Here is a 26,875-nt window from a genome sequence, read left to right as displayed (position 1 = left end):
TTAGGATTTAATCTGAAATGTAATTGAAGAAAAAAATCCTCTCATCTTCCCTATAATGTATTTTCTAAGAAGAACTGAATCATTAAATTTATAAATGCTAAAATTATATTGCATTAAGTCAATTACTTATGAAAGTCTTGGAAGCCTGTGATTAAGTGACATTGGATTTTTATTATCAAGTTGCAAATTTATGATTGAACTTGCTTCTCTGAGTTAAGTGTAATACCAGTGCCAACAAATTAATATTCTAAACATTAATCATTTAAAATGCTTTTCTCTTTGGGGCACCAATTTTTCATATTAAATATTAGCCTTAAAATGATGAGTAAAATATTCAACTTAAATGATAAGCACTGTACGCTTCTCACATGATACCTATAAGGAGAACACAGGGAACTGTTTTCTGAGCCCTGAAAATTGTTAAGGCCCTAAACAAGCCTCAAACAGAGTATACTTTTCAGTAACAGGAATGATTGTATGGAAGACATAGAATGATAATGACGTTAGGTTCAAACCTAATCTCTTGTGACTTCTGGAGCTGGAGAAAAAGGAATTATTGGGTGGGAGCTTTAAGGAGAGAAATTTCCACTTGACTTGGTTAGGAAAGAACTAGTACAAACCTTCTTAGCTAATATGACAGTAGTAGGGTAATGAACAAGAGGTCAGTATTTGTAGAATAAGTTCCTATAGAGGTTAGTATGAAATGTATCTAGAGGAGCAGTTTCTAACATTACTTCAGTTCTCAGACTCCATCAGTGTGTTATAGAAACATGTACATGTTCATATGTCATGATGAAGCCAGCTATATACCACCTTATCAAACAGTGTTAACATGCTTAGCAGGCCCTACATTCAGAAAAGTCATGATTTTCTAAAGGCAACTTTGACAGGCAGTATCAACTCAGGGTAAGACTCCATGCAGTAAAATGTAAACCTAAAGACCTTTTAGGATATCCAACAGAAACTAAGAACTATAACCCAACTGAGGATTGTGATTGAAAATCCTTTATGCATCAAATGATAATGTATGGCCATTAAAAGCAAATATTTGTGATCTCATGGTTGTAGATGTCACCAGGAAATTGAAAAAGGAGACCAAGAGAAAGAACACTAGAAATGAATGTCTAGCAAAGAACTAAAGGAAAACCAATCCTTTTTTCCTGTTGTTGTTGGAGACAGGGTCTTACTGCATACTGCATACTCCAAACTCCTGTAATTAAGTAACCCCCAGTCTCAGAGTCCCAAGTAACTGAGATTGCTGGCACACACCACCAAGTCTAGTCAGAAATGCCAGTCTTATGGGGTCAAGTGTTATCTGCAGTAATTTAGTAATTAATGCTAAATGATGCAGAAAGTGGTACAGAATTGGCAATCACTAACTAGTGGGCTTTTCAAGTGGTTTCATTCGAATACTGAAGTCGGAACCTAGGCTATAGTGGGCTGAGTTGTATGTATTATACCCATATATTAAACTTATAGTCTTCAGTGATTAGGTTTATTTCAGAGTCCTATCCTATGATCCTTCTGACTATATTTGACATTCTTGGCAGGGTAGTTAACTGATTAAATGGAGCAAGTAATAAATATAAAATTGTTTAGAATCTAACTACCTATTCTGATTAATTCTAAGAGAAAACTCAGAACAATTTTACATCCATGTTAAAAGTGTTGAAACAAATTTCCTGGAATATTGGAAAAAAAAAAAAAAAGCTGACATGTGCTTACTTGGAAACTACTATTACCCCAAAGCCTGAATAGACCACAAGATCATACTGGGAACCTGATTTTTGAGTTACTTTCACAGCGAATTAGTTCTTCAGGGGCTAAACAGTATTTCACAAGTCACACTGTGGCTCACAAACTTACTTTTTGTGTATGCTGGTCCTGGGGCATGAACTCTGGGACTGAATGTCGTCCCTGACACTTTAGTGCTCAAAACTTGAGCACTTGAGCCACAGCTCCACTTCTAGCTTCACGGTGATTAATTGGAAATGAGTCTCATCAATTTTCGTGCCTAGATTAGCTTGGAACCTTGACTCTCAGATCTCACCTCCTGAGTAGCAGCTATGAACCACCAGCACCTGGCACAAGCTCACATTTTCAAACTACACTGAAATAACTAAAAAGTCTACTAATACTTCTAATGGATAACTTTACACTTACAGAAAGTCAGTGCCTTAGTGCTTAATCAAGGTTGAAACTGTTCAAAACCTGGGTCTAAAATACAATCTTAATTCTAGACTGTTGAGGGAATTCAGTAAAGGAACTATTGAGAGGATTATAAAAAAGAGAGATGGTAACAATTATAGAAGTACACAAATTTGTGGAAATGGTTATGAAGTCACTACTATCTTAAAAAAGGAAGTAGAAGAATCTGATCTAAGTATATGCTTAAATTGTGCACTCAATTTATGCTAATTTTAAGAGTTCTGATTAGGAATGTATATTTGTGCTGCATTTCCCTTCCATGAAGTTTTGAACATATTTCGGAATCAGATTTTCTTTTCTCTGTTAAGGAACCAAAGTGTCAGGGAGAGAAAACATCTAGAGTACTAGCTTCTCAACTAAACTGGTGCCACCAGTCTCGTAGCTACTCCAGATCTAACTCTAGAAAGACATCAGAGGGCTGGAAGTTTAGCCAAGTGGTAGAGTGCTTGCCTAACATACAAGAAGGCCTAAGTTTGATTCCTAGGCACCACATACATAGAACAAGACCGAAAGTGGTGCTGTGGCTCAAGTAGTAAAGCTCTAACCTTGAGAAAGTCCAAGGATAACCCTCAGGCGCTGAGTGTAAGCCCCAGGACTGGCAAAACGAAGGAAGAAATCAGAAATGAACAAATTGTGGCCTGCTGCCTAGTTTGCTAAATAAGCATTATAAATCATGTTTCTCATTTCCATATTGCCTGTTTGGGAGCTACCAGAAAGAAATGAAAGCCTAATAAATCCAAAGGCCAATATGATTATCTAGTTAACGGGAAGTCTGAATTCCTAGACCAAAACCCTTACTACAGCAAAAAATGAGTATGTGCTATACACACAGAAGAATAGTTAGAATTTTGGGTTAAATATTCAGTGTCAAGAAATTGTAAAGTGTACAGGGAAGCTGTTGTACAAAGAAACTAAATCTTTCCTTGAGAAAAAATTAGTGAAGTTTGTGGTTTCATCCTGAACAAAGGTGTTGTTACTTCTACTAAAACCAAACTAAAAATGCACAGTGAATACAAACCCTGACATTCTTGCAAGTTTGCTGAACTTTTTTAAGGGATGATAAAGAACAGGAAAGCTCCGTTAATTCAAAGCCCCTCCTTGTATAAGTAGGCCCCCTAAAACAGAAGGCAAACTGAGTTTTCTCAGAAAATACCTTGTCTAGTTCTACATAGTAGTCCCATACAAATGATAGAGAAATCAAGAGGCCTAGAGATTTAGATCCCTGCACTAGGAAAAGATAAAAGTGGCTAGTAGTCATTTGTTTTATAGGGTCCTAAGACAAAAGTGAAGTTAATGAGTAAACAAATTATATAGAGCCAGGTGCAGCGGCTCACAACTGTAATTCTAGCTACTCAGGAGGCTGAGATCTGAGGACTGTGGTTCAAAGCCAGCCTGGGCATTAAAGAAAGTAAGACTCATCTCCTATTAACCACTAGAAAAAGAGGGAGTGGCACTGTGGCTCCAGGGCTATAGCTGTAGCTTTGAGCCAATGAGCTCAGGCCCTGAGATCAAGCCCTAGAAGGCCCAGAACTAGCACCAAAAATTTCTTTTCTTCCCTTTAGTTTCAGCCTGTTATGCCATAAACCAATTAACAAAGTAACTTAATCTTCATATTCATTCCTAAATACAATAACTGAACCTTTTGCTCCAGCTCCTAACCCTGATCTGTGACAATAATTTGTAGCAAGAAAAGATTTATATGGCTTTTTCCCACAAGACTAATTTTTTTTTTGCCAGTTCTAGGCTTGAGCTCAAAGTCTGAGCACTGTCCTTGGACTTTCTCAAGGCTAGAGCTCTTCAGCCTACGTACCACTTCTGGCTATTTTCTATGTATGTGGTACCGAGGAATTGAACTCGGGTCTTACTGCATGCTAGGCAAGCACTCTACCACTAGGTCAAACTCCCTGCCCAAAACTAAACTTTTAATTCTAAACTTTCTAAATTGCCTTTTAGTGTCAAAACATTCATTAAACTTTTTTGCATAGAACACAAAATTTTATCCATTATTTTCCCTACACAAAACAAAGAATAACAATAGCTTCACATCTTTAAATGAAAAAAAAAAAAAGCCACTTTGAAATGTTTGGTCAATACAGACTTAGCCGAAATGATTGTCAGTTAAATCTATTTACTTTTCTAAAATATCTCCAAGTGACAGGCCCTTTCCTGCAAAGCAGCCCCATTTCATCTGTGAAGAAAAATTTTTTAATCCTGGGCCAAGTAGTCCTTATTGATTATATCTTGACTCTCTCCCCTCATAAAGCTCTGCTTAGTGATAGTAGGAACTATGTGCTATGTGACCCGCCCCCCCCCAGCCCTTCTCCAAAAATCTCTTTAGTAGAATTCAAGTATCTGGATAGTCTATGATTTCCTTTAAAAAAAACCCACCAACACATTAAAAATGTCCCTTTTTCATAAATGAAGTTCAAAGACTTGAAATGTACAATAGTGCATTTACTTAATGTTAGTCCAACATACAGTAAATTTGAGAAAAAGCAGTATTGCCTTGTTTTTCAACCCCAAGATTACACTCAAGTTTAAGTGACAGGGGATTTTTTTTTTTAAGTTGTTTTCTAAAACCTAGAGAGCACCACTTTAAGAATATGCATACAAATTGCTGCTATCGATTGAGTAAAGCAGCCCTCTAAGGAGGACTAGGAGGTAGTTTAAGTCATTTATGGACTTTCATATAAAAACATACAAATAAGACTCCCTAATACTCCTACAATTCAAACTTGTAACTCTCAAGTACAAATATATTCAAATTACACATAAGTTTACAAAGGTGTTTCCCCTACCTCAAGTAAGACTAAATTAACACACTTGTAAATCATTAGGAATTAAATGCCAGTCAATAAAATTCACAAAGCCAGAAGCAGTTTAGTGCTCACACGTTTATATTTTTAGATTTGATAAAGATTCTTGTGTATTTTCTAAATACACTGACAAAACAGTTTGGAAGTTTACATACATGTCTTAGGACACTTATATTAGGTAGGTAAATTACATTAAAAAAATTGGTCTTCGTAAAAGATCTTCCCAGAGAGCTTTTACAAACAGCAGGCAGAAAAGTTTTGTTGTTGTTCTTCTTGTTTACAGTGTTTAAAACTCTGATTCTTCCATTTTATAATAGCCTCAACTACCCCTTCTCCTCAATCCCCAATTTTGTTCTCAATAGCTAAGTGTACTCCAAATTTAAGTACCCAATTAACATAAAATTCAGAACTAGAAAACATCTTTTAAAGTGTGCTTCTCCCTAACACATCTAGAGTTGTTCAATTCCACTTGAAAGTAGGGATACAGCAGAGGGGGAAAACCCTTCCATTTTAAATTCTAAAGTGGCTCAAACACCTATTTTATAGTCCTAAGTGTGTATATTAGGTACCACAAGTTAAGATTAAGGATCTGGGTGACTGAACGGCACACAAAGATAGCTAATGCTTCCGATTAAAAATCCTTTCCTTAAAAATCAAAATGCCGCACCCCACAAACAGTATCTGCTAAAATGAGGTCCTGTGGCTTATTTAATAAATAAGTCAAAGTGAGAAAACAATTGCTTTATCGAGGGAAAAGAGTAGTATTAATGTTTACTGGGGAAGAAAAAGAACATTCACAAAATTCCTGGCATAGTTTCATAAGGGCAATATAAATCTCCATAGATGAGAGCTGTTAGTGTACAAGTTATATAAGGAGGCAGCAGTGGAGCCTCCTCTAAGGGCTTCAGATCTGATTAAGCCCCACCAGCTCTATTACAGTTAAATTAGGCAAGTTATGAATCTTTGAGCCATTCATTTATAAAATGGAGACAATAGCACCTATCTTATAGGGATTATGTGAAATAATGACAGCACAATGGCAACTATGGGCATTAAAAAAAAGTGGTAGCTTTTGGAATCCTTCAGAAAAGTATATATCTAAACCTCTCATGCTATGTTCAGAAAATTCCCAAATTAAGTTTATGAGGTTTTTAATTAAAAAAACAAACACTTTCACCACACTTTCCTCTATGATGTAATATCAGGCCAAACAATTATCTTCATCATTGTATTTTACACCATCGTGTTTTCATGTCCAAATGCTTTCATGATTCCTATTTTTTCCCCTTCTTTCCATATTTTTTCCTTTTTATTTTTCTATTATTAAACTACTAGGATGTACTGGGTCAAGCTCACTTTTTTTTCCAACAAGAAGGCTCAATTTTAACACCAGTCACTGTTTTCCCCCCTAAATTTCAAAATTAATCATATCTGCCCCAATTTCCTCTTCCTTTTATTTTTTAAACCTCATGAGTTCTAGGGCACAAAAATTTAGAACATTACCTAGTAAGAAAAAATAAGAGCCAAGAACCAACAACAAGGGGGACTATATGTGACTACTGTCTTGGAGAATCCCAAGAAATAATATGTGATCTTGAAAGGAAACATGAAAGTTTATATTCTTCCCCATCATTAAAATTAAAGCTCTAAAATATTTTTCATTTAATATATAAATTACAAGAAAACTTCAAACGTGTAACATCATTTTGCCAGCGTTCCATAGACAAAATTATGAATATTCATTTCATCATCTCGAGACCAAATCCTAACATCTTAGAATCTACTGAGTTCCTGATATCTATTGGCTTCCTGAAATTGTTGTACTATAAGTTGGGAAAGGAATATATTTAAAAAAATAGAAACGTCCAGTAGTATACCTTAGTACTAAAACTATTTTTTAAAAAGATCAAGAAGGGGAAAAAAGCAGTCCTTCAAGATCATGAAATAAAATAAGTTAGGCAGTCAGCAAGTAGAAAAATCCATCAGTTCTGTTTCTGGTAAAATGCTTACTTCAAATAAATTTTTATATATGCTGAGGATAATATATTCAAGAGTATAAACATTCTTCCTTTGGATTACCTAAAAACAAAACTTTTAAAGTAGCATATTCCAGATGACTAAAAATATAGCCAAATCTGTCACAAAACAACATTAAAGGTAATGGACAATTATAGAATATTTTTAAATTAACAGATATAAACCATCAAACCTGTTTCCAACTAAAACCAAAACAAAAGCACAACAATCCCATAGTGTACCAAGTGTATATTTCAATTTACTGCACGCAATCTAACAAAAAATTTGGTCATAATTTACCAGTATACATAAGTGATTTAATAAAAGAAAATTCGATTTCAAGAGAATGAGAATAAGTTCATATCTTGAAGTAAAAAAAAAGTACATTAAGAATGTAAAGCCAAGTCCAGTTTCTATGCAATAAGTGAACTATAGTCTAATAAAGCAGATTTAGGTGATTTTTTTAAGATATATATCTTTTCTCTTTTAATATATATTTATATATAGACAGATCTACCAATTGTAAACTATGGTTTATTTTAAAGGAAGGGGATAAATGGGATGAAAGAAATCTTTATACTATACTTACATATTCACAAAGCAGAACATTTTAAATTTAAAATACCTTTTCATTCATAATTATCTTCGTTCAACTAATTCTACTTTGGACTTCACTAGAGTTACATTTTACTCATTTGCCTCAAACACTAAGAGTAGGATGTACTCTTCAGTTTTAAACAAAAATCAAACCAAAACTATTCATTCTGCCAAGCTTATAGTTATATAGAAAGTACAATTAAGTTTAGATGACAAAAGATGCATCTAACCATGTAATTGTAATATTTTATCTTTGATTTATCTAAGCAGGTACATTATTGTCAAGCATTAAACCATTATTCTACTGAATTCAGAGACAATGATAGTTTGTCTCTTAAAAAAATAAGCTTTCAACTTTGATCAGATGGAGCACCAAATAAATTTTATCTGTCAAAGCGTCTTTGCAATCTCTTCCCACACAACTAACAATTTAGTTACCTGATATAAAATAGGAAAATATACTAACTTTTATTTGAATGAAAGCTGAAAATATGATGTGTATTACCATATAGTATGTAATATGCTCCTGATAAATGCCATTCATGTTAGTATGTGAAGTGTTGCAGAGTGTTGAAGAGTTCCACAGTGAATTCTTCTCTCATCAGGCTAATGAAATCTAAACAATTTCAATTTAATTTATCACTCTTTATACCCTACTATATTTAGATAAGAAAGCCTCTGAACATTTTACTTGAAAGATTTTTGAGGATCGCTGAATCATGGTAATTAGAAAGACTGAATTGAGATGTAGTGACTTTAGGAAGGACTGGAAATATAAATTATCAACCATTATTTCAAAACACTCAAAACATCCCAGTAAGTATGAAACAAAAAGAGAATGCACATTTTGTGTTAATTTTAATGATAAAAAGGGCACAGGAGGTAAAAACCTGATATTTCACTTATATTGCATAACAAGCTAACCAAACTGGACATGGAGGATAAATTATAAAACAAATCATTTTACTTATTGTTTCTATGACTTTTCTTCAATCAGATTTCTGTCTTCCAAATAAGGCTGAGGTACAGTACACTGGCAAAAATAATACGAGGCAAACAAGAATAGTGCCAAAGTAACAGATACCCAAAACCAAAAACTATGTCAGAAAACATCATATAGTAACCATTTATCAAATTAGAGCAGCAGGAGAAAGTTACTTGTAAATCATAATCATTTTAGTGGTATTTGTCAGCTTCGCCACATAACTTCGCACATCATTCTTCATTTGTGAAGTACTAAAATTCATGTCAAAAAGGAAAAGGGTCCAGGGGAAGTCAGTTAGTTCATTCCAATAAATTACCTCTCCAGTTCTTATAAACATGCCTATCAGCACAAAATTGAGAAATAATACCTAAGACTAGAAGAGACTTGTTTTTTTTTAAGTTATAAAGCAAATTAAAATGGAAAATACAAGAAAATAGAACCAATGGGGTTGAAAAAGCCCCTCACTGAAAAATCTGTATTAAAAAAAATAAAATTAATAAAAATAAAATAGAAACAAAACTCTACTAGTACAAACTAGCCTGAGTGGTTTGATGGACAAAGTGATTGGGTCAACTGTAATTGTACTTCCAAAAATGGATTTTCTTCATTCATGTTTAAGTAGAGCATGAATGCAAGTTCTACAAAGAACAAGTACTATATTTTCATAGGACCCAAATAGTTATTGTATCTCCTATAAATAAAAAATATTTTACTTTGACTGAATATGTGGGGACTCCATATAAGCCAACCACATGGTTGTTTGCTGTACAGTCCTGTGCAAATATAAAAAAAATTTTTTGCTATAAGGCTTTTTGACCCTACAGTTTCACAGCAACATAACTACCATCCAGCATGTACCATATTTTGCAAGCCTTCAAAGTTCAACAATCCAAATTGTCGATTCATATTATGTCCAAATGCAGCATCCTTGAGGAGTATAGTATAGGTCAGTTAATCATCCAGAGACATACAAACATCTCCTGGTTCATCCCACCGAGATGGATCATTCTGATCTTCTCCATCATCAACCAGTTCTTCATCAGCTTCTCCTACTTCATTTTCTTCATATTCTTCATCCCGAGGGAATTCTGTATCCTGTCCCTGATCTACACCTTCTTGCCCTCCTGGTTGTGATTTATCAGCACAGTCTACACAAACACCATAGCGTCGAGATCCATGTCTTATTCCAACACTGGCTGCTAACATGAAGATCTTCTTACACACCATACATTTGTATTTTTTATCCTTTTTATGCACCTAGTTGAAGGGGGGGGAAAAATTCAATATAAGGATAGTATAGAAATAGTATTCACTTGAACTAAATTAAACCACACATAATAATGAGTGACTATATGCCAATGTTTTTCTGCATTGTTCATAAAAATAAATCACTTTGTTTAAAGCAAAAAATCGATCCTAAATTTGCAAATAACTGAAGCTGATTTCAACTTCACTGACCTAACCAGTTAATTTTAACCATCAATTTTATTTAAAGTTACTTACCAGGGAATGTCTTTTTACATGTTCTCTTCGAGTAAACAGCTTTCCACAAATATCACAGCTAAATGATCTTACTCCCGTATGAATGAGCAAGTGCCTTTTTAGTGTACGTCTGTATTTGGCTACATAGTTACAATGAGGGCATTTCAACTTGTTCATGATTTGAGATGATTCACCTGCAAAAATTTTTCAAAGCGCTCATTATGCATTAGTAAACAAAAACCTCACCATGTCTATCTCTAAAAACAGCAACTGAATATGAGAATTCCCTATATATTTCTACAGAATCCTGTAATTTTAAAATTCCGTATTTGTTTATCAATACTTGCCATTTTCCCATGTTTCTTGTTTTGGCCAAGATTCTGGCAATAATCCATACTTGAAGTCATTTGAAGCACCTGGTATCAATCCATACTTGAAATCGCTTGAAGTACCTGGTATCAATCCATACTTGAAATCACTTGAAGGGCCAGGCATCAAACCATACTTGAAATCATGTAAAGTACCTAATATAATTGAAAAATGATTTTTGAAGTAATGGTGCTATTTAGAGTATAAAAATACATTTATGTCCTATAAATACTTATATAACATCTGAATATAAAGTAAGTCATGAACCTCTAGAAGTATAAACGAATATATCTCTTTTCTTTATAAAATGCTCAGTTCTATTTTATTACAGTAACAGAAATATAGGCATCTTGGATTTGCACAGTATTTTTTGGAATGGTAGTACTGGGGTCTGAATTCGGCCTGGTTACTGATCCATTACCTTTTCCCCCCCTTCAAAGCAGGCTTTTCTACCACTTGATTCACAGATCTCCTTCCAGGAATCTTTTATAATAGGAATATATCCAGAATCCTTTACAGCTAGTCACCCTGATCCAATCAATCAATCAATCAATCAATCAGTGCTTCTAACCTCTGGGCACCAACTGTTTTCCTGGTTCTAGCTGTTAATATTTCCGAGCTTGTATTCCACAGAGCAATCAAGCATTCTTTTAAAACACTAATTTAGGGCCAGTCATTACTCTACTCAAAGGCTGCAGGAACTGTTCATCTAAACTGGCAATAAAAGGCCAAAACTTTTAGTATACTAACAAGCCTTACTTGATAGAGCCCTTTGCCTCTAACCACCCTTATGGGGGCTCCCATTCCAAACATACTGGCCTCCACAGAAAACGGGGTTCTACTTCAAAGCACTTATATATTTTTCTATCTGAACCACTACTTTACAAAACACACACTTAAACTCGTGCAGTGCTTATTCAAGCAGCAATACTGGCTCAACATTCCTAACTTGAAACCCTCCCTGAATCTTAACGGCGCTATCTTAACAGTGCTCAAAAAGGTTCAGAACTTGGAACACTTCAGAATTCAGATTTTTTTCTGGGTCGTGGGGCTTGAACTCTGTTCAGCTCAAGGATAGCTCTCTACCACTTGAGCCACAGCAACACTTCCCAGACTTCAGATTTTTGTATGAATTAGTAAAGTCCTTGTGAAATGTTACAAAATCTGATGCTGAAAATACTTCTGGTTCCAAGGATTTATGATTAGGCATAATCTTTAATAAATAAATTTTATTCCCATGAACACTATTTTAATAAAAGAATATCAGGGTACATTTTCTAAAAATTCATTTCTCCATATTTACCAGATACAACTCCCCCCATTCAAAATTCTGAGATGTGTATTGATGAAAGTATCAATACACAATGGAGTTTGAAGTTCTCTCTTTTTTTAATGCACATGAAAATTGTTTCATTCTTAGAATACATTTACTGTGTGTGTGTGTGTGTGTGTGTGTGCGCGCGCACGTGCGTGTGAAGAAAGCCCTCTGATCCACAATTATATAACAACCACAGTGTGTTATTGTTGGGGAGGAAGTTTTTAAATTCTAAAGCAAGACATTAAAAAAAAATCAAATGTGACATTTCCACATGTGTGGGATAGAGATGAGGATGGGAATGGTAGCCTGGAGAGAACAATCTATCAATTTTTAGCCTCACATTTCTAAATAAAGCCAGGGCTTTATGAGTCATACTTTTTATGTGAATCAGTAAAAAAACAACATTAAGCTTAAGGAGAGCAAGGAATGCTTATCTTTCTCACCTTTGTGTTTCTATGTATTTCTACTTTGAAACATATACGTATGTGTACATGTATGTGCATATGTATAAATGCTCTCCAATTATTTGTTGAAGAAATTGTGTCTAGCAAAAGCCTGTAGCCTTGTAGCCTGGTGCAGGTGACTCAGGCCTGTAATTTAACCAGGACCAGTAGCAACAGCAACAGCAAAAAGCCAACATGTACCTAATTTTTTTTATTTGCTCAAAATACTTGTATAACACTAGTATCAGCAGTAAAAAATAGTAGCCTGTGGCTCATGCCTGTAATTCTAGCTACTCAGGAGGATGAGACCTAAGGATCATGGTTCAAAGCCAGCCCAGGCACCAAAGTCTGTGAGACTCATAGCTCCATTTAACTATCAAAAAAAAAAAAAGTGGGGTTGTGACTCAAAGTGACAGAACTCAAGGACAGGGCTTAAGCCAAGATTTTAAGCCCTGTGGACTGACCTTATGGTAACATATTACTCCCAACACAAAAAGGTTTAATGTATATAAGATGATTTATGGACAATACATTTTTTTAGTTCCAAGATGGGAACTCAAAATCAGTACCAGAGGCTTTCACTCATTGGCTGGTGCTCAACCAGCAGAGTCACACCTCTAAGCCCCCAAAATACTTTTAGATCCATCCAGAGACTTGAGCTCTTCAGCACTCTACTCCTTGAGCCACAGCGACAAGAGAGACGATCTATATAATACATAGTAAGGTCTACACCTCTCCTAATTTTTCATTTTCTTAGATAACTCTGGGCATTTAAAAATGCGGGGTTGGGAAATTGGCCTTGTTAGTAGAGTACTTGCCTTGCATGCACGAAGACCAGGGTTCAAGGACCCGGGTTCAATTCCTCGGTACCACATACAGAGAAAAAGCTGGAAGTGGTGCTGTGGCTCAAGTGGTAGAGTGCTAGCCTTGAGAAAGCCCAAAGACAGCCAGTGCTCAGGCCCTGAGTTCAAGCTCCAGGACTGACAAAAAAAAAAAAAAGAAAAATGTTTATATGTTCATCAAGTCAAAAAATTTTTTTGGTTAGCTCTGGGGCTTGAACTTAGGGCTAGAACTTAAGGCTAGAACTCTACTACTTGAGCCACAGTGCCACTTTCAGCTTTTTCTGTTCATGTGGTAGTGAGGAATGAAACCCCAAGGTTTCATGCATGCTATGCAAGCACTCTACCACTAAACCACATTCCCAGCCAAGTTTAAATGTATATACATGCTCATATATATAAATGAGCTTCCATAGTCCCTTAAGCATATGCATTTATATATATATATATATATATATATATATTTTTTTTTGCCAGTCCTGGGACTTAACTCAGGGCCTGAGCACTGTCCTTGGGGCTTTCTCAAGGCTAGAACTCTACCACATAAGCCACAACACCACTTCTTGCTTTTCTATGTATGTGGAACCAAGGAATCCAACCTGAGACTTCGTGCATGCTAGGCAGTCTACCACTATTATGCCACATTCCCAGCCCTCTCTGCCTTTCTTTAGAATAGCAATTCTGCCACATGTTCTTTCTCTCCCTGTGAAACACATAAACACATTTTTGTACCTTTTTTTTTTTTTGCCAGTCCTGGGGCTTGAACTTGAGTCTGGGTATTATTGTCTTTGAACTTTCTCAAGGCTAGCATTATACCACCTGAGCCACAGCATCACTTCTGGCTTTTTCTGTGTATACGGTATCTAGGAATTGAGCCCAGGGCTTCATGCATGCTAGAAGCACTTTACTACTATACTAACTAGGCAGCCTTGCTCGTGGTGCTTTTTGCACATTTTTTTTTGGGGGGGGGGCATTCCTGGGGCTTGAACTCAGGGTCTAGGCAATGTCCTTAGGCTTTCTCAAGGATAGCACTCTAGCACTTGATCCACAGCACCACTTCCTGCTTTTTCTGTGTATGTAGTATTGAGAAACTGAACCCAGGGCTTTGTGCATGCTAGACAAACACTACCACTAGGCCAAATTACTGGCCCTTTTTGCACAATTTTTTTTGCACAATTTTTAAAATTTACACTTTTCCTTCAAGCCTAAATATATAGCATTTACCTTACAAAACCACAACCTACCTAAGAAATTTAAAACAATGCTGTTTCTAATATGTACCCAACATTCTCAATCCTTCCCAAAATATTCCTTTAATTCTAAAAGGGTACCCCTCCCCCATTTAATCTACTATTGCATTTCCCTTCTTTCTTTCAATGTACAGGTTCCTCTGCTTCTCCTTGACAACATTACAGTTTTGACCATTTGCTATATGTGTGCTGGATTTACTCAGAGTTGCTTGGTTCTATCTTCACAGTTAGATTCAGGTTAAAAATTTAGCAAGAGCTGAGTGTCTCAGATCATGCCTGTAATCCCAGGTACTCAGGAGACTGAGACCTAAGGATCATGGTTCAAAGCCAGCCAGGGCACTGTGAGACTCTTATCTCCAATTAACCACTAGAAAAACATAAGTGGTCCTGTGGCTCAAGGAGAGAGAAGCAGCCTTGAGCTGAAGAGCTCAGGAACAGGGTCCAGGCCCAGAGCTCAAGTCCTATGACCAGGGGAAAAAAATTAGCAAGAACATTTTATTGGTAATGGGATGTGTCAATAAGTTAGCTCTTCACATCAGTGGGCACCTAATTTCAGTCTGATTTCTCTCCCCCTTGTAATTAGGTACTATCTATGAAATAAGATCAAGTGACTATGCTATTCATTAATAATCTTTCACCTAGTCATAGTGGACAAGCACATTACTAAGAGCTTAACATCTGATGATTTTAAATTGCTTCTTTTGAGGGACTTCAAAAGTTATTTTCCTGGGATGTGGCTAAATTGCAGAAGGGTTTGCCTATCAAGTACAATGTCCTGGGTTCAAACCCCAAATACTTCAAAAAAATTAAGTTATTTTTCAAATTCTGTCATTGTTTTCTCAGTTTAACATTTTAAAAATAAAAGCAAAGCTCTGCTCCCGCATGCTTTTTGTGAGTACTGGGGCTTGAACTCAGGATCTTATACTCATTTTTGGGTGGGGGGGTGCTTAGGCTGATTCTATCACTTCAGGCTTTTTGCTAGTTAATCAAAAGTTTCTTGGATTTATCTGTGATGGTTCCAGATCAGAATGCTCATATCTCAGCCTTCTGAATAGTTAGAATTACAGGTTTAAGCCAGCAGTACCCAGATATTTTTCCCATTTGTATTTTACTTTTAATGTGTAATTTTTATGGGCTAGGTGACTTACAGGTACAGTGCTTGCCTAGCATGCATGATGCCCTTGATTCAATTGTTCAGTACTGCATAAATAGAAAAGGCTGGTAAGTGGTGCTGTGGCTTAGGTGATAGAGTGCTAGCCTTCAAGAAAAAAAGCTCGGAGACAATGCCCAGGACTGGCAATAAGTAAATACATAAATAAATAAATGTACCATCTTTGAATTTATATGCATTCCCAACTTACAGCTGCTACAATACTTAATAACTAGCATTTTTCCTAAAGCCATCAACAACCATATCATAGTGGTATGATACCACTATGATATCACATGAATGACACATCGTATAGTATCATACCAATTAAAACACACTAGTTAACGTTCTGATAATCATCCTTCCTATTCTATCCAAAAGCAGGAAACCATAAGCTCCATTAACTACTCTTGTTATTTAAATTTTTAAAATTCAAAACAAATGAGTTTTTGAACAAACCAGAAATGCTTTTTTGGGGGGGGGGGTGGAGCAGTCCTGGGGCTTGAACTCAGGGCCTGAACACTATCCTTGGGCTTTTTTCTCAAGGCTAGAGCTCTACCACTTGAGCCACAGCACCAGTTCTGGCTTTTTTCTATGTATGTGGTACTGAGGAATTGAACCCAGGTCATGCATGCTAGGCAACCACTCTTATCATTAGACTACACTCCAGGCCCCATGAAATACCATTTTTAAAGAAATATCAACTTCTAGTCACCAAGTTTCCAAAGTCATTTTAAGTACAGCAGCTACAGATTGGAACTATTTACATAATAAAAGAAAGAAACTATATACCACTCCCTAACAAATGTTTAAACACTTCCCAACCGTCAAAACCTCATAAATTCTTTGATAAAAATCTTAACTGTACCTACCAGCATCACCTCCATCTTGACTAGAGCAGGTCTCAGCCAATAAATTTGCATTCATATTTCTATCACCATCTGGCCCTGACAGTAAAGCACCATCCAAATCTGAAAAGGACACAGACAAATTCTATTATAAGCTACATCATAGCCATTATTTAAGCACTTCTTTCTCTTAATCTTTTTACAGAAATGGAGCAATAAAGGGTTAACAAATGCAGCAGTGATACTCACTAGATGTTACCATGTTGAAAATGAACTAATATAATTTGTGGGTGGGAATGTGAGAGAAAAACAGGGAGAGAACATATAAGGGATAACATTGTCCAAAAAGAAATGCACTCTTTACCTGACTCAGGCAACTGTAAGTCCTCTGGTTAGCACCTTATAATAATTTTTTTTTATTTTAAAGACTTACTGATCATCTTTGGTATTACCAACATTGATTGCTCTGGATCCACCAAATGCAAGGTTTTTAACAACCACCACCACCACAACAAAATACCCTTCTGTAGGGCACTGGAGGCTCATGCCTGTAATCCTTGCTACTTAGAAGGATGGCTCTCTGAGGATCCTGGTTGAAACAAAGCCAGCCCATGCAGTAAAGTCTGTGAGACTTTTACCAAGTAACCATCAAAGAGCCAAGAGTAGTTATGGCTCAAGTGACAGAACACTAGCCTTGAGTAAAATTCAGGAACAATGCTCAGGCCCCTGGCCCAGAATGAATGTGCATGCGTGCACAGGCACACTCATACACCTTATATAAGTATTTATAGTGGAGCAAAGAAATGATGATATAGTCAAACAATGAAATGTTATATAACCATGGTTCTAATGTATGGTTTTAAAACCCAAAGTAGTTTATCAAAATTTAGTAGAGCTGAGAATATGGCTTAGCGATATAAAGTGCTTGCCTAGCATGCATGAAGCCCTGGGGTTGATTCCTCTGTAACACATAAATAGGAGGGAAGAAAGCCAGAAGTGGCTCTATGGCTCAAGTGGTAGAGTGCTTTCATTGAGCAAAAAGTAGCTCTGAGACAGTGCCCAGGCTCTGACACTAAGCCCCAGGACTTGCAAACAACAACAACAAAATTAGGAGTACAATTCTGACAAGCTGTAATAGGATCGCTTGATTGTGAAGTAAACTTATAGCAAATTATGCATAGTATGTCATACTGACTCTTATTTTGGTAATAAGTTGTTAAGGCCATGGGAAGGATTTTTAACCTTAATTTTGAGAAGGATAGGGTTAGTTAAAATGGGATAGCAATTTTTACCTTTATAAAAAGTGATTTTAAGCCAGGCACTATGGCTCACTCTTGTAATCTTAGCTAGCCAGGAGGCTGAGATCTGAGGATCAAGGTTCAAAGCCAGCCCAGACACAAAAGGACCTGAGACTCTTATCTCCAATTAACCTCTAGAAAACAGGAAGTGGGGCTTGGCTCAAGGGGTAGGGCGGTAGGGCGGTAGTATTGCGCTGAAGAGCTCAGGGACAGCACCCAGGCCCCATGACCCACCAAAGAAAGGAAAGGACCAGCGAGCCAGTGCGAGTGCTAGCGAGAGAGAGCGAGAGCGAGCGAGAAAGCGAGAGCGAGAGGGAGAGCGAGAGCGAGAGGGAGAGAGAGCGAGAGAGACGGAGAGAGAGGGAGAGAGAGGGAGAGAGGGAGAGAAAGGGAGAGAGGGAGAGCGCGCGCATGAATGGGAACAACAAAGGGAGCCATCTAGCAACAGAGGTAGAAATCTGATACTTGAGCTGGAAAGAAAAATAAGTTTGAGTTGTCACAATACAAATGGTATTATTAAACAGATGATACCATGATGGGGGGGCAGGGTGGAGAAAGAGACTGATCAAGTATACTAAATAATCCTAGCACTCAATGAACTAGAAAGACACAAAGAGGCTTTTTTGGGGGTGAGGGGGAAGCTTTCAGGGTAAGGTAGTGTAGGAACCTTGTCTATGATACCTAGAACTTGGAATTCAAGATGAGGACTAAAAATGTACATTATTTGGGGCTGGGAGTTTGGCCTAGTGATAGAACGCGCATACAGAAAGACCCGGGTTCAATTCCTCAGTACCACATACATAGAAAAAGCCAGAAGTGGTGCTATGCTCAAGTGGCAGAGTGACAGCTTTGAGGAAAAAGCCCAAGGATAGTGCTCAGGCCCTGAGTTCAAGCCCCAGGACTGGCAAAAAAAAATGTACACTATTTTATTGTATCCAATAAGCATTTATAAAGTCTCTGGTATTGTTAAGTGCTACTACAGGGTAGGTGTGGGGCAAGTGCAAACAAGAGTGACAAAAACTCAGAAGCCAGTGCTAGACCATAAATTCAAACTCTAGGACCAACACACACACACACACACACACACACACACACACACACACACACACACACACAAAACAGATTTAACAGATTTTAAAATTAGCAGATTTTTAAAAAATCTTGACAAAATCCGATTGCAAAAGGGAAACACAAGAAGAGTATGAATTGATTTTCTAGTTGGGAATGGTTGCACATACCTATAATCTCAGCACCAAGGAGAGTAAAAGTAGAAGGCTCATGAGTTCAGTCCCAATTTGGGCTATACAGAGTCTCACTATAGAGGGGTAGAAGAGTACTCACTAGAAAGCACAAGTCTCTTGAGTTTAATACCCAGCAGTGCTCCCAAGAAAACAAAATATACCAAAAAAGACAGTGCACCTCAATAAAATAAAACAGAAACAAGAACTGGTTTTCTTAGGAGGCAAAAATTAACTGCTGACAGGAAGGAAACACTAAAAAAGGGAAAGATTAATAAAGGTATTAGAGAAACAATGATCAATTTTGTAATCTGATATCTAGAAGCTTGGGTTTGGATAGTTGAAGAGACAGCAGAGACACCTGTATGTATATAAAGAGAGGGTCTAGAGGCCAGGAGTTTGGCCTAGAGGTAGAGTGCTCGCTTAGCATGCACAAAGGCCCAGGCTCGATTCCTTGGTACCACATACGTAGAAAAAGCCGGAAGTGGTGCTGAGGCTCAAGTGGTAGAGCTCTAGCCTTGAGAAAGTCCAAGACAGTGCTCAGGCCCTGAGCTCAAGCCCAGGACTGGCAAAAAACAAAAAATAAAGAAAGGTTCTAGGCAGGTGTTGATGGCTCACTCATGCCTTTAATCCTAGCTGAGATCTAAGGATTGTGGTTCAAAGCCAGTTCCCCCAGGAAAATAAGAGTCTTAGCTCCAATTTAACCACCAGAAAACCGAAAGTGGCACTGTGGTTCAAGTGATAGAGCCTGTGGTTCAAGTGAGAGCGTTCAAGTGATACAGCGACAAGCTTGAGATGAAGAGCTCAAGGACAGCAAGCACCCAGGCCCAGAGTTCAAGCCCCACAACTGAAAATCAATCAATCAATCAATCAATGTTCTATTGTTGGCTTCTATTTTCTCTTTACAATACAGTATGAGATCATCATCTACATGGGCAGAGAATACTTTGTGTGGAATGCAAGAATGACAAAATGATTCCTGTCCATGTTCTCTGCCAATAGGAATATTGCAATCTATTGCCATGTATGCCAAATAAAAAGCCTTCAAAAATGTTAATATTATCAGATTTACTATTTGTATTATTAATCATAGGTTAATATTGACTGACAAAACATCTTCCCTCTGTGTAGTAGATATACATTTATATGTTATATATATTATATGTATTATGTAATTATATATATATAACTATAAGAAACATATCCAAAAGTGAAAATACTTAAAATTTATGGCTTTCCCTATGGAACAGAATCCAGACTTTAAAAACAAATATGAAGGACGGCTGGGAATTGGTGGCTTACATCTGTAATTAATTCTAGTTACTCAGGAGGCTAGGATTCACAGGGGTACCAAGCCAACCCAGTCTGGCATCTCCCTTATATACAAACGTATTATTAGCCATACCTACATTACATCTTCCTATGTGTAATATTTTCCTTCAACAACAAAAAGAAAACAAAGTAAAAGGTAACTTTGAGATGCATTTTGAAAATGAGTGAATATAGTTGAAAGAGACTGCTACTATAAGAATAAAACAAGGCTATCTGTTGAAATTGTTTTGGGGAAGTGGTGCTGTGGCCTTGATCTGAAGAGCTCAAGGACAGCACCCAGGCCCAGAGATAAAAAAAAAGGGGGGGCTTTGCATTTTGGGGCCTAGTAGAGTGCTTACCTAACATGAATGAAGAGCTGGGTTCGATTCCTCTATACCACATACATAGAAAAAGCTGGAAGTGGTGCTATGGCTCAAGTGGCAGACCACAAGCCTTGAGAAAGCCCATGACAGTACTCAGGTCCTGAGTTCAAGCCCCAGGACGGGCAAATTTAAAAAAAGAAAAGAAATTGTTTTGGGAAAGGATAAGGGAAGAGTGACAAAAGAGTGAAATTGATCTGGAATATATTGCAAATATGTGGAAATGTTAATGAAGTTCCCCCTCTGTTTTTAACTAATAAGTAAAAAGAATACAAAAACCCCAAACATACATTCATGTCTCTTTGGGAAAACACCAACTACCTGATTCTTGCTATATTCAAAAAAAAAAAAAAAAAAAGCCAGTCACCACTGACTCTCACCTGTAATCCCAGCTACTCAAGATGCTGAGATCTGAGCATTGCAGTTCCAAGCCAGCCTTGGCAAAAAGTCTGAGACTCTTATCTCCAAAATCTATTCAGTAACTAGAAGCAGAGCTGGATAGCTCAAATGGTAAAGTACAAACTGTGAGCAAAAACCTCAAAGACAGTTCTCAAGCTCTGAATTAAAACCCCCAGGATAGGCACAGGCAGGTATGCGCACGTGCATGCATGCATGCATGCATACATACATACATACACACATACACACACACACACACACACACACACACACATCTCTCTTCCTCTCTGACCGCCCCTTCCCATGGCATTTGCTTGTAAATACCAGTTAGATGGAAAAAGTGGATATCATAACTGCATTTTGAAGGCACTCCCAGAAAAACAGCTAACAGGCCTGGCCATAGCAAAAACATGAGATTCTACCCTAAAATTAACTAAAGAAAAATGGCAAGGGGCAGGCTTATCGGCAAGGAAGCAAGAAGCCCTAACTTTAAATTCCAGTACTATGCAAACAAACAAGAATCCCAATCTTGAAATAGGTGAGCTAGTCCCAGACTGATAATAAGTTTACACAACAGTGTTCTGGACTTGGTAATCAATTTATCACATCACCATTGTACCTTTATTCAAAACCAGCCAAAATTCAAAACCAGCCAAAACCTCAATCAAGCAATTAACTGTTAAACTGATAAGAATGAAATAGGAGCCAAGTAACCAATGATTCATTTGCTACAGACATGAATTTTGCTTCAGAAGAGGAAGAGGAAGACAAGAAAAAAGAAAAAAAACCTGTAATCCTAGCTACTCAGGAGGCTGAGATCTGAGGATCACGGTTCAAAGCAAGCCCAGACACTAAAGACGGTGAGACTCAAGTCCAATTAACCACTAGAAAACTACAAGTGGTGCAGAAGCAAGGAGTAGCCTTGAGCTGAACAGCACAGGGACAAGGCCCAGGCTCAGGGGCAGGGCTAAAGAGCTACCAGACTGAGAAAAAAACAAAAAAACAAAAACAAAAAACAACAAAACACTGGTTCAGATTGTTTAACAAAAAATAAACAAATCCAAACTATTTCTTTCCAAGTAGAAAAAGACCATTCTGAAACATGAAATGTTGGCTTTCAAGAATCTTGTTTGATTGGGGCCAGGAGTTTGGCCTAGTGGTAGAGTGCTTGCCTAGCATGCACTAAGACCCAGGCTCAATTCCTTGGTACCACATACATAGAAAAAAGCCAGTATTGGTGCTGAGGCTCAAGTGGTAGAGCTCTAGCCTTGAGAAAGTCCAAGGACAGTGCTCAGGCCCTGAGCTCAAGCCTGGGACTGGTAAAAAAAAAAAAAATCTTGTTTGAGGTTAGTCATCAAGTCTAAGTAGAATACAATAAATAAGAGAAGAGGCAACAGACATAAAACAGGATAGAAACATAGAATAGAAATAGAATTGGATAGATGTATGAGATTAGAAAGTAAACAGAATAACTCATAAAATGACACTTCTGACTGGACATGGATATATAATGCTGAAATAATCACCTAGCTAAATGATGGCTACTTATTTCTTTCATTTTAATAATAGCAGATATCTAAAAATAAGACAAAAACAATCTTTGTATCTAGCAGTTAGTTCTTTCATCTATTTCATTTAAGTTTCACTATATAGGACCAGACATTGTACTTCACACCTGTAATTTTGGTTGTTTGAGAAGATTAAAAAGAATAAAAGCAGATGACTGGAATCTACAAGTGAAAGGGGCTGGAGGTGAGGCTAGACTAATAGAGCACTTGCCAAATCCAAGTCCTTGAATTTAAAAATCTCAGTACCACCCCTAAAAATTAGATACTACTCCTGGGCCTGGAGGTGGGGGAGTTGTCCCTGAGTGCTTCAGCTCAAGGTTACCACCTTATTCTTGAGCCAAACTCCACTTCCCATTTTCTAGAGGTTAAGTGGAGGTTAAGAGTCTCAGATCCGGGCCGGGAGTTTGGCCTAGTGGTTAAAGTGCTTGCCTAGCATGCACGAAGACCCGGGTTCGATTCCTCGGTACCACATACATAGAAAAAAGCCGAAAGTGGTGCTGAGGCTCAAGTGGTAGAGCTCTAGCCTTGAGAAAGTCCAAGGACAGTGCTCAGGCCCTGAGCTCAAGCCCAGGACTGGCAAAAAAAAAAAGTCTCAGATCCCTTTGTGCCTGGGCTGGCTTTGAACCTTGATCCTTAGAACTCAGCCTCCTGAGGAGCTAGGATTACAGATGTGAGCCACCACACCTGGCCTCATTTAATCATTTCTGATATACAGGAGTACTTGAAGTAGAGGAGTTCCTGTCCCCCTCCCCTGCCCTTGTTATTGTTATATTTTGGTCCTGGGTCTTGAAATCTGGGTCTGAGCTCTGTCTCTGAGCTCCTTTTATTCAAGGTTAGTGGTCTACCACTAGAGCCAGAGCTCCACTTCTGGTTGCTTTGTAAGTAGTCAAAGTAAAGCTCTACAAAACTAACATTTGGCAAAAAGTACTCAGCACTGGAAAAACTGATACTAACCCTAGTAGTCTTTCCCAACTTTAATAAGGAAGATTAGAACACCATGATTGCTCTTCACTTAGTTTCCTTGATAATCCTACGAACTAATCACCACATTTTGTCTTGTTTGTCTTTGGGAGGGTTAAGGGGGGACACAGACACTGGAGAGACTGCAGTGGCAGTGGCAGTGGCAGTGGCAGTAGTCACTAGAAATAATGTTGAAAATGAACTATACAACTTGTAAGTGGGGATGAGAGGAAAAAACTGGGAGTAGGATAGGGAAGGGACGACATTGCCCAAAAGGAAATGGATGGGAAGAAAAACTAAGAAAAGGAGTGACATTGCCTCAAAGGAAATGTACTAGTTACCTGAATAAATGCTAACTCCCCTGTATATTATCTTTATAGTAACAAAAACAAAAATAAAACTGAGGATAGGAGTCTTAATTTAACAAAATTCATACAGTGGGTAATTTTGAAATCCATTGTTTGATTCAGTTTAGACTCTTTTCACTGTTAGTGCATCTCAAACTGACTCATAGCAGAACCACTTGCAGAATTTAAAACAAAAACCACATCTAGACCTCACAAAAATACCAATTAAATTGGAATTCCCTAGTAAAATGATCACAGAAGTATTATGGTTTGTAATGCTTATAAATGATTTTCAATCTACTGCTAAACTATGAACTACTGTTCTATTCCAAAGACCCAGTATGGAAGCACCCAAAATATGTAGACACATGGCTGAACATAGTTAATCTTCTGTCCAACAAGCAATTTAGTTTTTAGCTCTTATCTCCAGCTAACCACCATAAAACCAGAAGTGGTTCTCTGGCTCAAGGGTAGGGCCGTAGCCTTAAGCTGAAGAGCTCAGGGATAATGCCCAGGCCCAGAGTCCCACCAATGACCAAAAAAAAACGATCTTTGTTAGCCTCCCATATGTAATAGTATTTCCTAACCATAGTGTTTCCACAAGATATATTTTTTTTCCTTCTTTGAGACCTTGTCTTACATTTTCTTTTCTTCTTCTTTTTTTAATGGCAGTAGTAGGTGTTTAAACTCTGGGATTTTTTTTTTTTTTGGCTTGCTAGATACTCTAATGAGAGCCACACTAATAGCATTCAAAAAACAAAAACAAAAACCTTATATTACAGTTCCATGAACTGGTAGCCAAAATCCTAGCTACTTGGAAGGCTGATATGTTCAAAGCTAGCCCTGGACAGAAAAGTCAAGAAGATTCATCTCCAGTTAACCAAACCCCCCTCGGCTGCCCCCACCACCACTACCACCAAAAAAAAAAAAGGCCAGTAGTAGCAGTGGTTCAAGAGCTAGTGCTACCCTTGAGCAAAAAATAAAATGATAGGTCATAATAATTATCTGTATTCTTGAAATCACAGGAAATATATATATATATATCTTTATGCTACTGGAGTTATCTTTCAAATTATTCTGGGATTCATTTGGGGTAAAGTATAAGAAACCACTGGAGGGCAACTTTAATTATGAAGCTGTTTCTCAGAGAATAGTAGCTGCTGATTAACAATAATAAGGCTATTCACAATGCTTATTAGTCAACTGCATAGTTTGAACATTCTGTTACCGGAAGAAAATCAAGGAAAGTGAAGAAAGGTCCTCAAGAATCTTCTTTTCTTGTTTTCAGCTTGCTAGGATCCAGCAACTCCTCAAAGGCTTTGATAAAAATCAGTCCTTAATCTGGCACCAGTGGTTCATGCCTGTAATCCTATCTACTAAGGAGGCTGAGGTTTGAGGGTCACAGTTTAAAGCCAGCTCAGGTAGTAGAGTTTATGAGAGTTTTATCTCCAATTAACACCAAAAAACTAGAAATGGTGCTGTGGCTCAAAGTGGTAGAGCACCAGCCTTGAGCTGAAGAGCTCAGGGACAATGCCCAGGCCTACACTTCAAGCCTCAGGACCAACCTAAATAAATAAACAAGTAAATAAATAAATAAATAAAGTCCTCACTTATTGGCAATATTTCTATGTGCCTAAGACAGACAGTGCTATCATGTCCAGTGCAGGTGTAGTCTTTGCCAGTAAGGGCTACTTGTATGAGTATAAGCTATGAAGAGTACCTGAAAATACTAGTCTGACTGGTTGGTTGCCCTACCTGACATATCTCCTCTTTTAGGAAGATAAGATCTGTTTCCTGCCACCAAATTATATTGATTTAGAGACACCAGAAAACTGCAAAAAAGATTTAACAGACACAATGTACGTTATCATTGATGGAACTGAATTTGTGACTTCAAGCAAATGCAGGTGTCAAAGTGTATCCATGGCATAAGAATAAGCTTAGAAGAGATGTGAGAGACAAAGTAAAAACACTAATTAAATTACTAGTAATTTTGATAGGCCTGGTCCATGGATACAATGACACTAAGATGTCTGGTAACATAATTACTAAGTGTTGCTAGTTTTGAAACTTTATATTATAGTCCTATTATTAGAGATTTCCAAGTCACTCCATTATATAGCATTTAAGAGCATAGTTTGGATTAATTTTGTCATCACCCAAAACATTTGCTTATTTTCCAAAAGACATTTGTATGTGTGCAAATGTTCATATATATTTTACAATACAACAGAATTTCTACCATATTTGGAACACATGCAGCCAAAAGTCAATATATAGCTCTCATTTTTGGGAACTCTACATTATTGATAACCCCAAACAAACTGCCAGCTAATGAGTGTATATTCAGAGATTTTCTTGTTAAAAACTTAAGGACAAGGGGAAAGAGCAGCAAATAGTATTCACCATACATACATGTGAAATTTCTACCAGTGAAAAGTAACCCAAATCCAAAAACTAGTTCATAGAATTACTATAGTATTTCGTCCTCTGGAAACTAAAAAATGGCACAGTCCTTTCAACAAAAAAGTAATGGTCATCATATAAATCAGACACTGAGTAGTCACAGTACTTTGAGGCATTAAGTCTTGTGGCAGTCATGAACAAACCTGAGGTATGCATAGGGAATCTTAAACCCATCGTGCTGCTTTTTCAAATAAATTTAGGCATAACCAGCTAGATTAAACTCAAGGTAAAGGAAAACTTCAAATCTCTGTATTTCTACTCTAACAGTAATACTCCACCCCACAGTGAAAAAAATTACCTATGAATGTGACATGCTAAGATTCTTGTCTACATTCTTTTAGGAATATACAGCCAAGAGAAAGATATCAAATACATATAATGCAAAGGAGAAAGAATGCAAATAGTGCTAGTGGATGGTGCCAGTGAATGAACTTAAAAGTTCTGTAGAGAACACATAACAGTGGTCCTCAATAAAATGTAAAATCTCAAAATTAGCAAAATTCTACAGAACACAAAAGATGTTAAAAAGATCTCATAAGTGTTCCAAAATGATAAGAGTAATGGATTTCATATCAGAACTAAACACT

The 26,875-nt window shown here is 37.2% G+C and overlaps 1 protein-coding gene across 1 annotated transcript in view; it reads right to left on the bottom strand.

The window, feature by feature from the left end:
* Positions 1–7,410: 7,410 nt before the first annotated feature.
* Positions 7,411–26,875, bottom strand: part of Zbtb10 (zinc finger and BTB domain containing 10) — a 33,782-nt gene continuing 14,317 nt past the window's right edge. The window contains exons 3-6 of the mRNA XM_090338988.1: positions 16,346–16,444; positions 10,452–10,628; positions 10,126–10,298; positions 7,411–9,879 (exon numbers count right to left, since the gene is read on the bottom strand). Coding sequence (XP_090195114.1) covers positions 9,574–9,879; positions 10,126–10,298; positions 10,452–10,628; positions 16,346–16,444 — 755 coding nt within the window. The 3' untranslated portion in view covers positions 7,411–9,573. The remainder of the gene's footprint in view (positions 9,880–10,125; positions 10,299–10,451; positions 10,629–16,345; positions 16,445–26,875) is intronic.

This window comes from Megascapheus bottae, chromosome 9, assembly GCF_031878675.1.
Source record: "Megascapheus bottae isolate mThoBot1 chromosome 9, mThoBot2.hap1, whole genome shotgun sequence".
NCBI lineage: Eukaryota > Metazoa > Chordata > Mammalia > Rodentia > Geomyidae > Megascapheus > Megascapheus bottae.
Note: the sequence above shows the minus strand (reverse complement) of the source record. Positions and strands in the feature narration are given on the sequence as shown.